At 41.8% G+C, this 15,012-nt stretch overlaps 1 protein-coding gene across 1 annotated transcript; it reads left to right on the plus strand.

The window, feature by feature from the left end:
• Nucleotides 1-284: 284 nt before the first annotated feature.
• LOC127642489 (inactive tyrosine-protein kinase PEAK1-like) lies at nucleotides 285-13,486 on the plus strand. The gene is made up of 4 exons (XM_052125112.1): nucleotides 285-3,545; nucleotides 5,773-5,990; nucleotides 7,798-8,531; nucleotides 9,138-13,486. Exons 1-4 carry the CDS (start codon nucleotides 373-375, stop codon nucleotides 10,293-10,295), a joined length of 5,283 nt encoding a protein of 1,760 aa, XP_051981072.1. The 5' UTR covers nucleotides 285-372; the 3' UTR covers nucleotides 10,296-13,486.
• The last annotated feature ends 1,526 nt before the right edge of the window (nucleotides 13,487-15,012 follow it).

A 15,012-nucleotide genomic window follows, 5' to 3' on the forward strand; every position in this document is an offset into this window, starting at 1 on the left:
TGCAATGCATGTGATACAAAAATAGACCTGTGAGTGTCTGACAGCCTGTATTTGTGAGTGTGAGTATGTTAAATAGAGAGACGTTAGAACTTCATGGTAAGAATGAAACTCTGACCCCTGTTGTAAAAGACTGGTCAGTGCAGACTCTCTACACAACCTGCCCTCACTGTTTATGCTACATAAAAACAATTATTTGATTTTAATATTTATGTGGTGTCAGTAATATTATTGTGTCAAAATAGTACAGACTGACAGTGTTTTTTTGTATGTTTTTTTTTTGCAGGTGTTGAGAGCACAGTTTGTAAACTGTGTGTGGGTGGGGAAAGTCAGCCTAAAGTTTGTGAGTGTGATGGATGGTTTTCCTGTTCATTGATGCTGCAGCACTGCTCTGCAGTCATGTCTGCATGCAACACCTTCACTGAGCACGTTTGGAAACCAGGGGAGTGCACAAACTGCTTTAAGCCCAAGAGCCAACACCGACCTCTAGAGCAAGCCAATGAAAGCAAAACGAACGCTAATGCCAAACTTGCCAACATCAGCCAGAGGAGAATCTCCTCATCACGTGCAGGCCAGGTCCGCCCACCTGTTGCCAAAAAACCTACCATTGCGGTGAAACCCACCATGATGCTGCCATGCTCCCCACAAGGATTGGACTCTGAGGGAAATGTGGCAAGGCTTTCGGAGGGAGGGCAGGTCAGTAAGACCTCACCTTTCACTGTCTGGAACCACAACAGCCTGAATAGCATAGGACCTGTAGGAACAAACAACAATCGAGAGGATTTAGTTGGGCAGACAGAAGCATATAGTGCTGTCCCCTCACAGCCAGCTAGCAGTAACAGCAGCGGACTGACTGATGTGCTGAAAGAGATTGCTGGTCTGGGATCTTCTCCAGGCTCCAGCAGAGATGACTTCTTCGGTCGGATCTGCAGTTCGTATCGGCGCTCATTAGAGAGGGGCCTTCCAGGTTCAAGTTGTTTCCATGCTGGGAGTGGTGGCCAAGGAGCTATGAAACGTGTTTCCCTCAGTGACAGTGCAGAGATTATCAGCTCAGAGGGAGGACGTTTCTGTTATCCAGAGTTCTCCAGTGATGGTGATGATGATGAGGACAATGAGAGTGGTGATGAGGATGATGATGAAGAGCATGACAGTTGGGATGAAAGTGATGAAGAGTTGTTGGCAATGGGGATCCGAATGCGGGGTCAGCCTCGTTTTGCAAATTTCCGTGCAGCCACGCTGTCCCCGGTTCACTTCGCTGTAGGGAAGAAATGGAATACAGTTCCTCTACGTAATCGCTCACTGCAGAGATTCTGTGCAGTGGATTATGATGACAGTTATGACGAGATTCTCAATGGATACCCATCTGTGGACTCAAATGGAGCTCCTGTTCTTCTCTCGTACAGATCTGAACACCAAGGTAGTGGCTTTCTGTCCACCTCTGAGTCCACCACTTCACCTGAGTCCTTGATTTCTCTGCCCGAAGAATCCTGTGCTGGCAGCAGTAGGTGCACTGGTGACAAGAAGAATGGTCTACCATTGTCACCTGGCAAAGAACATTCTGCCAGAGGACTGAGCTCACCAAAATCCAATGAAACACACAAAGCTGTTCTAGCTATCCGACTGGAAGAACAAGAAGACAGTCAAAGAGAGGGTCGGGCTCTCCCACAGGCCCTCCCTGGCCAGCCAATCACCATCAGCTTCAGCCCAACTGAGGAACAGGCCAAGCCCTATCGAGTGGTGAATCTTGAGAATGCTCCAATCTGTAAGCCTTACACTGTGGTGGATGTGTCCGCCTCTATGGCCACAAAAGACAATCACACTCACGCTAATGAAAGTACTCCAAAGCCAGGCTGCTCCAGTGTTGCATTCAGCCCCTCTAACGACCCCAGTCCTGTCTCACCCACCTCCCCTCAGTCACCCAGACCTACCGTATCACCTGTGGCATCTCCATCCCTTTCAATGTCTCCTTTGATGCCTCAGTCTCTTGCAGTTTCTGCTTCTGCAAGACCTAGTGCTTCTCGCACAAAACCTGGCAGTATCCGTTACCAAGAGGTGTGGACGTCTTGCACCAGCCCGCGACAGAAGATCCCTAAAGTTGATTTAACAAGCGGCATTGCAGCTCCAAGACTCATCAACCACAAATCAGCCCCCACCTCTCCAACAGCAGGCTTCGGCTCTGCACGCACAGTCCCAACAAAATCCCCAAATTTATCTGAGATCAAATTCAACAGCTACAACAATGCTGGCATGCCTCCGTTTCCCATCATTATAAGAGATGAGCCTGCATATGCACGCAGCACCAAGAAAGCAGTGAAGGTTCCCATCTTAATAAATCCCAGTGCTTACGATAACCTGGCTGTGTATAAGAGTTTCCTGGGGCTCAACGGTGAGCTGCCCCATTCCAAGCCTGGGGCAGGAGAGCGAGTGGCCAGCCACACATATGAGGAGATTGGATCCTCTGAGAGTGTACAGCCCCCTCCTACTGAGCAGACACCTCAGTTGAAGCACTCACCAGATGCAAATGCTAACAGGGAACTGAGGACAACCCCAGCATTAGCACAGACCGTGAACGATGGTAAAGCCATAACCACAACAGGTCACTTCGCCCTTCCTGCTTGTAACCTGAGCCCCTGCCCTGCCTCTGCTTTTTTGACCCACAGAAGTCTGGATCACAATTGTAATCCAAGTGGGGAGCAGCCACCAGAGGGCAGCAGAGAGGGCCAGGTCACATCCACCAGAGGTTCAGGTCAGAGAGAGAAAGCAAGTGCAGTTCTGTCTCAGATTGTGGCCTCAATTCAACCACCACCATCTCCTCCAGACTCCCCTGCAGGAAAAAGTAAGACCTGCAGCATAGAGGAGCTTTACTCGCTTCCACCAGATGCCTCCAGAGACACTCTTATCAGACCCAAATCACTTCACTGCGCTACAGAACCTCACAAAGAGACACGATCCAAACTCTTGCCCAAATCCCAGAGTGCCTCTGCTGCTGTCCCCCCCTCTAGCCCCAGATCTGAAACTAGTGCCCCATTCCCCCCAGTCCGATCCAGCTCCTCTCCTTATCACTCAAGCAACCTGCTCCAGAGACACTTTAGCAACTGGACCAAACCAGCTGGGGCCAAGCCTAGTGATGGTGAGACCAGCCCAGGTGCAGAGGGCAGACGTTCGGCTGATGCCAACAAGCCCAAGCGCTGGATTTCCTTCAAGAGCTTCTTCCGCCGGCGGAAGGATGAGGATGAACAGAAAGAGAAAGTGGAGCGAGAGAAGGAAAAAGGAAAGCTGCTGGGATTAGATGGTACGGTCATCACCGTATTGCCCCCACCGCCTGTACAGAGACAGCACTGGTTTGCGGAGTCCAAGACAGATGATCCTCTCCAGAAACCTACAATCATATTTACTTATAAATCAGAGAGCATCACGGGTGGAGAAGAGGCAGAACTTCGGGTTGAGGAGCACCAAGAGACCTTAAATGTTACAGGGGAAGGCGGAGCTTCCAGCCTATCAACTCCACCCAAGAGCAGAGCCAGTCTCCTTATAAGCAAAGTCATGAAGTAAGCTATATTTTTTTATCAGTTTTTTTCTCTCTTCCTCTAATCTCTTTTTTTATTTAGTTACAGATGCTCTGGTCTTACCTATCTACTTTACTCTTTGAATATGTGTTTCTTGTTGCTTGGCATCCACATAATCCAGTGGTAAATGAGTATATTTGTCACAGCGGTGCTGGTGTTGGGCCAAATGATGCCCTCATTGGACACCTAGGAGTTGCTGTTTTAATGCCTGTTTAAAAAGTTTTTCACATTATGCTGTTGTGGGTGATCAGATTGATACAGACATGATTAAACAGTGATTCTATGTCAACTGTATAATACAGTGTTTATGGTCTGAAAGTTTAATTATATTAATTTAAGGCAAAAAGGTAAAACATCAAACCATGAGTGAACAAAATTCTTCTCAAAAGTTTGCTATGCTTATGTGTAGTAACTTGCATTATGTATGCTAGTTTAGCATATTTTGCTAGATACAAACTATTTTTTAGGATTTTTACTTGGATACCAAATAAGTTATTTTAACCAATGGAATCATTTAAGGGTCCAAGAATGTTCAGATTTGATGGAGTAGGATTTGGCACAACTCATTAACTATATGGTTGTTATTACTAATAGTACAAAGTAGTACTATGAATAGTAGTTTTCTTTGTCAGATGATTGAAACAGCTTCCTTTGTCATGTTAGATTGCACACTTAACTGTTTGCTGATTGCTGACGTGAACCATGTGTACTTTGACCCAGACATTTCAGTTGTGAGCTGACGAATAGCCACAGGTATTGTACTGTTAAGGGTTAATCATGTGGAGAAAAAAACATTCAGACCGTTTGTTACAGGAAAGAGAGGAGGAGAAAGTAAAAACAGAATTCAAGGGTCTGTTGATTTAAGTGTTTGAAAATGAGAGATCCTTGTTTCTTTCAATTTAAATTTTGACTGTGTCTAATGGGTGACTGTGTGAGCCAATATGGTGGGTAAGCATAAAATCTTAAATACTTTTAAATAGACCAACACTTTACTGAAGGTCTTAACCAAGTGTTTGTTTCAACTGGTCTCTGTGTGTGTTTGTAGAGTGTTAAATGCCTCCGTAAGAGAGAGATACTTGGGACACGTTGATTCAGATTTTTCTGACAAGTTCAAACACTGGAGATTTACTCATTCATTAGTTTAAAACCGCTTTGTTCTGGTGCTTCTTTGTTTACTTTTTTAGTATTTGTGTTATCATATATATTTTTGCATTAATGTTATATGCAATTAATGTGAATTTGGAATCTTATCTTGGAGAACACCTTCCTTGTTATTATAGACTTTTGTATCCTGTGTGTCATAACTTAATGGAGCAGAATAGTTTTATATGTCTAGACATGCTCTGCCTGCAGAAACTTTAGATTTAGCATTCCTAGATGGGTTATTTAGGACAGTGAAGCTGGCACTGAGATATAGGAGGGATGCTTTGGAATCTAAGTAGAGGACCGTTTTGTGTATTTTGTGATTAGTCCAAGACCGATTGAAGTCACCATGCTAATTAAAATTTAATCTTAAACAGTCTCTCCCTCATTCGTATAATATTTGAATTAAAACTTTTGGGTAAAACTTAAATTGAAGCCTGTATTTAGTGGTTGACTGAAATGTTTTTAATGACTGATGATGAGGAAGTAGGCTAACAATGTTAATTGGCCAAATTACAGACACCATTTTTGAAAATAATGGCCGATTAGACTTATCTAATATATCTGTCACTAAAATTGTCATGTATTATGGATATATTTTTTCGTTACAGCATTTATAGTAAATACTATTACAGTGATTGCATTATACACTTTATAGGTAAAACTATAAACCGGTAAGTTTTTATTATATGAAACAAATATAAATACATTTCAGTAGCTGATGCAGATATCAAGAGGGCATGTTGGCTGATGTGAGAGATAATGCTGAATAATGTATACAAAACCCAGTTTATAGAAGGCAGTTTACTTTTTGTAGATATTTTGTAATGAACAAACATGGCCAAACTGCCGTAGTTATCAGCCATTTTAATGTATTTTTTATTTAATTGTATTTTATATTAACTGTGGTTAAAATTATTCACAAGCATAAAACTGATTATAAAGTGTAACAAAACAATGCATTATATACATACAGGGTTGAAGTAAAGTTTTACTAAATTTTGCTTAAATTCAAATTTTGTTATTTGTGTGTAAACTAACATGTTTTTTTCTCTCACTCATGCAGTCAGCTTCCAGTTCAGGATACTGAGACATCCTCAGCCACCTCGCTGCCTGCTAAGCTGGAGCTGTCACCCCTGCGTGAGCAGTCTGCCTGCTGTCCACCCCCAGTGTCGCCCACTTCACACAGCGGCAGGCAAGCAGAGCAAGAGGAAGAGGAAACCAATAACACCATCTCTCACACTCCTGCATCCAGCAGCTGCAGGGCTACATACACAAACCTGGGTAAGTCATATACACTCACACACAGAGATGTTTGATGGGTCACTTTCTGTGCTGTGTTCCTGTTTTTTGTTCTGACCTGATTCAGCCGGATCATGCTGATATATTTAGGTTGTCATGACAGCGGCGTGTCCAGATCATCTCTAGATCCATAAATATCAGACTGCTTCTCACTTGTTCTCTCAATTTGATGCGATTTAGTTGATTTTGTCTCTCCGAAGTTTGTGGCGAAAAAGGTATGTCTCTCTCTCTCTCTCTCTCTCTCTCTCTCTCGTCTCATTTTTGCATTTATGGTCTTATGAATGAGCTATAAAGAATAAATTAGATATTGGAGTGTACAACTATGATCCTTTAAAATACAAGATAGCTTTATCTGGCGGAAGTCACTGTGTGGAGCTCAGAGATTTAATCATTTGGAGATTTTTATGGCCACAACTCTAAGAGATCGAAAGACAATCAGAGCAATTCAATTTACATGGAGGTTTATTAATCATAAAAACATTGTTAGTTAAAAGAATTAATTTTGAGCTCATTCACACCGATATGAATAGCCTGGACACTTCTAGGTTTCTGAGGCATCAAGACTTTGATTGGTCTTCTCTTTGTTTTGTTCTTTGTAAGGTGACTTGCTAGTACTGGCTGATTTAGTCAAGATAAAAGCAGACCGAAGTGATTGTTCTGCCGGTGTTTGCGGAACAGTCTTAACGTAATAGAGCGCAAGTTGCTGCAGGATGCTTAAATAAATTCTGCACTGTTATTGACAGACTAAAGTGGAATTGGTTTTCAGAGACCGACATTGAGGGTATTTTCACATTAGAGCTAGACCAAGTCCATTTGGTATTTAAAATGCAATTATTTTGATTGATGTGAAAGTTTTTTTCAACATGGAATAGCACACAAGTGTGCTTGAAAAGGGTGGTCTGGGTTAAGGTTCATATGAACTAGTGCATGTACTGTTCATACCAATTAAAAAAAGCTATAAAAAGCAATACAGCCTAATTTGGCAAAATAAACTGCTATTTATTATATAACATTTGACTGTTGCACAATCATCATTACCAAAATGATTAGAAGAGGTTTACTTTGGTTGGCAGTGAATACTTGTTAAAAATATTGGCCAGTGAAAACATAAATACAATTTTCTACACCTAAATCTTAATGTAGCTACAGTGCCACTAATAGTCATTATACTGACGTTAATGAAGCAAATGTACAGGTTTGGAGCAAAATAATACTAATATGATAAGAGATCTAGAAGGAATACAATTTTGGTTCAGAGCAACCAATCTGTTGCTGAGTTGACTTTTGAATTCTTGCTTTATATGTTCTCAGATCTAATGACTGTAACCCTGAAGACATTTATAAACTCTGAACTTTGCAGCCGAACTGATCAGTTAGAGGTTAAAACTACTGCTACTAATTTTGTACTTTTGACTCTTTGGCCGTTTGGTTGACGTGACCTACAAACTTCCACGTCCTGCTAAAAGGGCCTCAGAAGAAGCCACAGTCTGAGATTATTCAGAGATTAAAGCAGATTAGTGAGGAATGTTAGATGAGGTTCCATGCTGTTAAATAATTCCTACATTTTAACTCGTCCCAGCAGAATAGTGGGTGTATAAATTGCTTTTCACTGTGCATCTTGCAGAGATGGAAGCTGTAGATGTATTCCACATTTGATGTCAGGGTTTTATCAAGGTTAGGCATTGTGAAAATGGTAACTTCAAATGGTAACTAAGGAAATCTAGTAAAACCACAATGCACCTGCTCAGATTGATCACTCCTAAAGTTTGTCGACTCTCTCTCTTGGCAGGCCAGTCCAGGGCCAACATGATCCCTGTAAAACATCCCAGACATCCTAAAACATCTGATGACACTTCAGCCTCTGACCCAGAGGTCATCGAACCCAACTCTAAAGCCACCCCTCCGCCCCTGCCCAAAAAGTCAGCCCCACGTGCTCAAACAGATCCGTCCGCTGTAGGTAGAGAACTTGCAGCCCCACGACCCAAAGGAGAGGCAAAACCAGGTGGAACCAGTCTGAGCGTCGCCAATCCACTCTACGATCTTGAGTCCACATGGGATACGGCCAGTCAAAGTTCCTCGCTTAGCTCAGAGGCACGACATCCTGATGAATCTGGAGATTCCCTGGAGCGTCCCACAGGTGGGCGGAGCCTGTCCTGTCTGACCAATAGCAGCGTCATGCAGGCTTGTGATCGTCGTGGCTACCGCAGTACAGAAAGTATAACGACCAGGATCCGTGGGGCTGGGAGGCCCGCTAAAGCACAGAAACAGGTGGTTTATAGAGGGATGGAGAGCTGGGAGGAAGTGGTTGGGAGAATTCGAGGGCTGCACATGGATACGTTGCGCAAACTGGCATCAAGATGTGAAGATCGATTCATGGCTGGACAAAAAGATCACTTGCGCTTCGGGACGGACAGCTGGTCTCACTTTCGGCTGACTGCAGGAAAACCGTGTTGTGAGGCAGGAGATGCCGTTTACTACATGGCATCTTTTGCCAAAGAACCTCTGATGAACTATGCTGTCAAGGTAAAACTTCAGCCTTACACATACATATGTGAGATAAACAGATACTTAAGAGAGACCAAGAAAAATTATAAGCTTTGTTTCAAACCCTACTTTGCTGTGTAGTGTCTACCTAGGCAACAACCTTCTAAGGCTGCATCCTAATTTAAATTGAACCTCATAATTAACTGATTTGAGATGCTCATCATGGGCAGCAACTATGTTAATGTCACTCATGCATACCACACAAATAGCACTTTTTACGTGAAGTGCACAAGAGACTCGATTAATGCTCACAGCTGAGTTTAGTAGATGCAACTATTTTTTATCTGTACTTCTGAGATATTGAGTACAAAAACTCAGGCCTCTGTCTTGGATGAAATTTTCACTGAGCTCATCACAATGTATTCTTGGATTGCCTTGTGAAAAAAGGATACATTTGATGCTATCTTTGATTTTGACCAAAACAAGGCAATTTTGCTGCTTTCTGTTTAGAACTGCCTTTGCATTGGGAACGTGCCAATGATGCCTAGAAATGTCGCCTAGGTAGGCAGCTCACTAGGTTTTAGTACACAGCAAGTGTGTGGTGTAAAGGTTTTAATTAACATGTTTCTTTCTGTCTGAGCTCAGATCTGTAGAGGTGTGGTGAAGGAGACACAGCAGCAGTTTTTTCACAGTCTGGCAGTTCGACAGAGTATTGCTGTCCACTTCAACATCCAGCAGGACTGTGGCCACTTCCTAGCAGATGTTCCAGCCCGCCTGCTGCCCTGGGAGAAAGAAGAGTACAGAGATGATGAGAGCGGCAGTACGGAAAGTGGAGAGGAGGCAAAAGCGAAGGAGGATTATGCCGAGGCAGCAGGCGGCAAACTGTGCAGCCGAGTTGTTGTGATCACACGTGAGGTGCCATTTCAGACGGTGGCCGATTTTGTCCGTGAGGGCGTAGAGCGTCACTCACGAAACCCTGAGCTCTACGAACGTCAAGTGTGTCTGCTGCTACTGCAGTTGTGTGCGGGACTAGAGCACATGAAACCTTACCACGTCACGCACTGCGACTTGCGACTTGAGAACCTCCTGCTGGTGCACTCCCAGCCCAACAACCCCTGGAACCTGGAGTCGCTGGAACCCAACAACAATGCTGCATCCGGACCGTCCTCTGCTGCCGCCTCTGCTTGCCCTGCCCGTCTCATCATCAGCAACTTCTCTCAGGCCAAACTAAAGAATGTGGTGATGGAACCCGCCTCGATCCGAGACCAGTCCCGTCTTGCTCCTGAGCTTCTCACTGCCACTCAGTATCGCAAGTGTGATGAATTCCAGACCGGGATACTGATCTACGAAATGCTGCATCGGCCAAACCCATTTGAGGAAAGTCCGCAACTCAAAGAGAGAGAATATTGCAGCTCTGATTTACCCCAGTTTCCCTTGCGTTCCCTCTACTCGAACGGCCTTCAGCAGCTCGCAGCCTTGCTGCTCAACCCCAACCCTTCCGAGCGCATCCTGATGGCAGACGCCCGGGCGTGTCTGCAGTGTCTACTTTGGGGTCCACGAGAAGATCTGTTCAGTTCGTTGAACCCTGGCGCCGGGCCTGTCCAACGGCTCGTTGTCCTGCAGAACTGGTTGGACCTGAAGCGAACGCTGATGATGATCAAATTTGCTGAGCGTTCTTTGGACTCGGGTTGTGGCGTGAGTCTCGAAGATTGGTTGTGCTGTCAGTATCTGGCCTTCGCTACCACAGAGTCTCTCAGCAGAGTGATCAAAATCCTGCAGCAACCGCAGGGCGTTCTTATCTGATCACAGCCAATCCCGCCGCAGAATGATGTCGCAATGGAGCGCAACAGTGCCCGCCCAAATTTTCAGGCAATTTAGTTCCAAAATATTTCTTCCATGCACAACCAACCAGCTCCCAGGCGAATTACAACATTCCAATTTTGCTTTTAAGCCAATAAGTATTTGAAAATTGGACATAAAGACAAAGTTTAAAGACTGTGTATTTAATGTCTTTCATGAGGGCATGAACTACAATCCCATGAAGTATTGCAAATGATGCAATCAAATTTAAAACCATTTAAAAACATTGAGTTCATGGCAACTCTGTATTTAAAGATTTATAAGTTATCGTTAAAAAATCAATTAGCCTATCGAGACAATGAATGGCATGTTTACTTCCGGAACCTGACTGTTGCGCTCTGTAGTGACCAATTAACTCTGTGGCACAGGCTGGGACATGTGCACACGTGCGCTGTACAGATGTGTGAGGTTTTTTTTATAATTTTAATTTGTTGTTGAATGTGTTTGCATTTGGTTTACCATGCAGAGTAAACATGAGTCAAAACAAACCAGTTTACAAGATGAAAGTGACAACGTGATGTCATATTTACAGATAATGGCACATTTATAGAGCTGCTTTTTTGAACAAAGTAAAACTGCATATATTTTGTGTATGTGTGCGTGTTGTGAGTTTTCTGGCAATGTGTTTAGTTTGGCTTTTCACTCTGCTGTAGGGACTCGTGAATATATCAGCAGAAAACCACTGATCCGACAAACTGTATCAAGATTCCAGTCACTCATTAAATTCAGATAATAGAAATACAGTAACTAACATATTACAGTGTGTTTAAGGGCCTAAGGTGTCACTGCAAGATAGTGTACATCTGTGGAGAAAAACGGACATTAGGTCACTGAATGAATAAATGAATGAATTTGAATTTATAACATGCCTTACTTTATATCTATATGTGTGTGTGTGTTTGTGTGAGAGAGAGAAACAAGGACGTAAACAAACTTTCATCAATCATTTCACTCAAATATGTTGTTATATCAGGATCTGATCGCATCATACAGATTAGTTTGAGGTTACAGATTGGATTAAGATATTTTTCTACCATAACAAGAGCACTGTAAAGTTTACCAAAGACTAAACACCCTGAAAAACACAGAACAAAAGATAATTTTCATTTTACATTTGACATAATCAAGAATATTCTAATAATCTCCCTCATAAAGAAAGTGTCCTTATGCAACTACAATAAATGCAGTTTGGTTCTTGACAAGCATTCGAATCATAGAGATTGGAAGGCGCTCAACTCAAAACAAACTAGAGTCACTCCAGATTATGATCGTAGTGTCCACACCTGATGCAATGGCTCTCGAAAATGTTCAGGACAACCCAAACCCTGACCTTATAACCTTACAGGAATGTTATGACCTGGACATTTGTGAATCCTTTCTTTGATTTATGTGCAATCATTAAATTGTATTAATTTTGTTACAGTATTTTAAGATATATTTAATGCACTTGATATTCTAAGCATGGTGTTATTCTTTTATTTTCCTGCTTCAGTTTGGCACATAATTATCGAGAGCGAGAGCTCATAGATCAAACCCCAGGAGGTGTGAGTGTGTATGTGAGGATATTTGATGGAGTGAGAAGCATTAGACTGAACCAGTCATTTTATGTTATACTAAAGTGTGTGTTCGGCATGTAGACAGACCACCCACAACAGGTTGTTTGGATATTTACAGAAGAAAAATGTATTTCATGTTTGATGGTGCATTAGAAATGGTTCATGTGAGGTCATTGGATTGTCTCTGTCAGTCATAAAACGAGGGCGGGACCACAAGTTTACACCCAATAGCGTGTCTTCCATTTCCAAAATGGCAGTTCCAGTTCCATCAATTTATTAAAAAGAAGCAAAAAAGTGTGTGTGTTGTGTGTGTTGTGTTGTGTTGAATGTTTGCGGGTCACAGCGTAAGCATGTTTTTGGTAGTCAGTGAGCAATATATTTGTGTATAATAATTTGAGTTTATTGAAAACTATAAAGATCATTACAGAAGTTTTAACTTGATGAAAGTGTCAGCAGATGTCTGTAACCTGGAGAAAGTGTGTACATTTGTGAGAGAACGTTTGTGTTTTTGCTCATCCACCTTCAGTTTATCTGTTTTTATTCAATCAGCATCATTTCACAGAAATTATGTATTTACTGTTATTTACAACTTCACAACTGCTTTTTACCTACATGCATATCTCATGGTATTTTGCTCTCCATTACTGAGTTAACTGCTCATAATATAATATGAATGTTTTTAAACCAAGTGTTTTTGTGTTCCCTATAAAAAGTGTATGTGAAAGTCCTGTTGTTTCGTGTATTGCCTATAGAGGGTGCAGAAATCACCCTTGCTTATGCAATATGGACCTACACTTCACTCTCCAAGTGTGTAATCTGATGCCTGCTGTGTCATTTCCTCATGTCTCAGCATTTTTATGATTCACACAGAGTAAACACATACGGCACACCTTTATTTAAATCCCAAAACTCACACTATAACTGTTCTTGCATCTGTTAAAGGAATATTCCAGGCTCCACCAACAAAATATCATTTACAATAAAAATAATAATAAAAAGCAAAAATCGAGGTTAGAGTGAGGCACTTACAATGCTTGTTTATGGGGCCAATTTTTGGAGGGTTTAAAGGTAGAAATGTTAAGCAATGTATAATTTTATAAAAGCACTTACAATTAATTCTTCTGTTAAAACTTGTGTATTATTTGAGCTGTGAAGTTGTTAAAATTGTTTTAATGCTTGTTTTAGGGTTTATGTTGTCTTGTCAAAAGTTGTAAAATTGGATACAACTCTTCAGAGAAAAGGTTTGTAAGTGATTTCATCACACTAAAGTCATGTTAACACACATATTGTTTGTCTTGTGGTTAGTTTGACGTTTCAGTTATACTTTAGAAACGGTGAGTATTTTATCGTTTACAGATTGGCTCCATTCACTTCCGTTGTAAGTGCCTCCTTGGAAGAAAAGGAGGGACAAGTTGAATTTTTGTGGTAATCCACATAATGCCACAAATGCTGTTGATTAAGTTTATCTTGTTTTGAACCTAGAATATATACACACACACATACACACAAACACCATGTTTCATGATACTGTATTTAAACTTAAATGAATAAAGGACAGATTTATTTACAAAGGCAAAACACATGAATAGTGATTTTGGTTTGCATGGGAAATAATAAATGTATCTTCTTGACCAGTCTATATGTAATATATTTACTGTACTAAATCATAAAATGACCGTAATATGTCATTAGAGAATTAGGAAACGTGCTAAGTTGAAATACTGACTTCTCCGATAACAATGATACAGCCAGTATATTCTCCTTTAAAGTTTTCATTCCAGGCTGGAATTTCTGTGTATGTTTTGGCCTGTGTGGTCCCTCCCACTGCCCACTCACCAGTAGTATTTCAACACCGACGGGTTGCCAGATTTGAACAAGTTTGCAGGCGAACTGAGACACTGAGTTTCTCACATCTTGCACTGAGGAGAGGCTTCCGTTTGGCCACTCTGCCATAAAGGCCAGATCAGTGGAGTGTTGCAGTGATGGTTGTCTCCAAGGTCCACGCATGATCTCTGGAGATCAACCAGAGTATCCATCTGGTTCTTAGTCACCTCTCTTACTAAGGCACTTCTCCCCGATTGCTCAGTTTTGCTGTGAGGCCAGCTCTAGGAAGTGTCCTGGTTGTTCCAAATTTCTTCCATTTTTAAGAATTATAGAGGCCACTGTGCTCTCTTCAATGCAGCCTACATATTTTTGTAGCCTTCCCCAGATCTGTGCCGCGACACGCTCGGGCAGTTCCTTTGACCACATGGCTTCGTTTTGCTCTGATATGCATTTTCAGCTGTGAGACCTTGTATAGACGGGTGTGTGCTTTTCCAAATCCAAATCATCATCATACTGAGATTAAGAATTATACATACTTAATTACAGCAATACTGAGCAACAAAGATAATAACCGTAAATAGAGACACTGAACGTAGATGGGTCAGCAATAACTTGCCTAAGCTGTGTGCAGGTGTTTGCGTGTGTCAACAGAATGTTCTCTGGATGAGGTTCCATTTAGGGATGATTTGGACTGTGGGGAGAAACAGTTCGGTCTGAAAGCTGTTGCAGCTACCGAAATCAACATTCCAGATTGTGTCCAAATACTGTGTGACACAGAGTTCAGAATGCAAATGTGATGCATCAGATATGGTAGATTTCACTTGCAATGCATATTTGACATCACCTATTCACACACCGTTTTAATGCATTGCTTCAAAAAGACTCACTGACTTGCGAGTTATCGCTTTGAATTCAGATTTGTCAGACAAATGACTCTTCTGAGCCAGTACCTTTTAATATATTGCTCCAAAAAAAATAAAGGTGTGCAGAGTAGCCAAAATCTTTACTCAAGTAAAATTACTTTAAAACATTTTTACTCAAGTAGTATGTTAAAAATAGCTTGACTAAGAGTAAGGAAGTATCCAACTAAAATAATTCTTAAGAACCGAGTAACTAGTTACTTCCACATATAACATAATGGATGTTTATGCCCCAATATTCCATTACATAATACACATTTAACATGGTCATGATGTTTCAGACCATATGACTTTCTTCCATGGAACACAATGAAATAGCCTTAGTCTCCATTTACTTTCACTGCATGTATGTTTTCCTCC

The sequence above is a fragment of the Xyrauchen texanus genome, unplaced genomic scaffold (assembly GCF_025860055.1).
Source record: "Xyrauchen texanus isolate HMW12.3.18 unplaced genomic scaffold, RBS_HiC_50CHRs HiC_scaffold_651, whole genome shotgun sequence".
In the NCBI taxonomy this organism is placed as follows: domain Eukaryota; kingdom Metazoa; phylum Chordata; class Actinopteri; order Cypriniformes; family Catostomidae; genus Xyrauchen; species Xyrauchen texanus.

What these genes read in the sequence shown, in the direction of transcription:
- LOC127642489 (XM_052125112.1), top strand. Translation starts at nt 373, where the DNA reads ATGCTGCAGCACTGCTCTGCAGTCATGTCTGCATGCAACACCTTCACT. An exon ending in GGCTACATACACAAACCTGG is followed by an intron (nt 5,991 to 7,797) that starts GTAAGTCATATA and finishes CTCTCTTGGCAG; the next exon opens with GCCAGTCCAGGGCCAACATG. An exon ending in TGATGAACTATGCTGTCAAG is followed by an intron (nt 8,532 to 9,137) that starts GTAAAACTTCAG and finishes GTCTGAGCTCAG; the next exon opens with ATCTGTAGAGGTGTGGTGAA.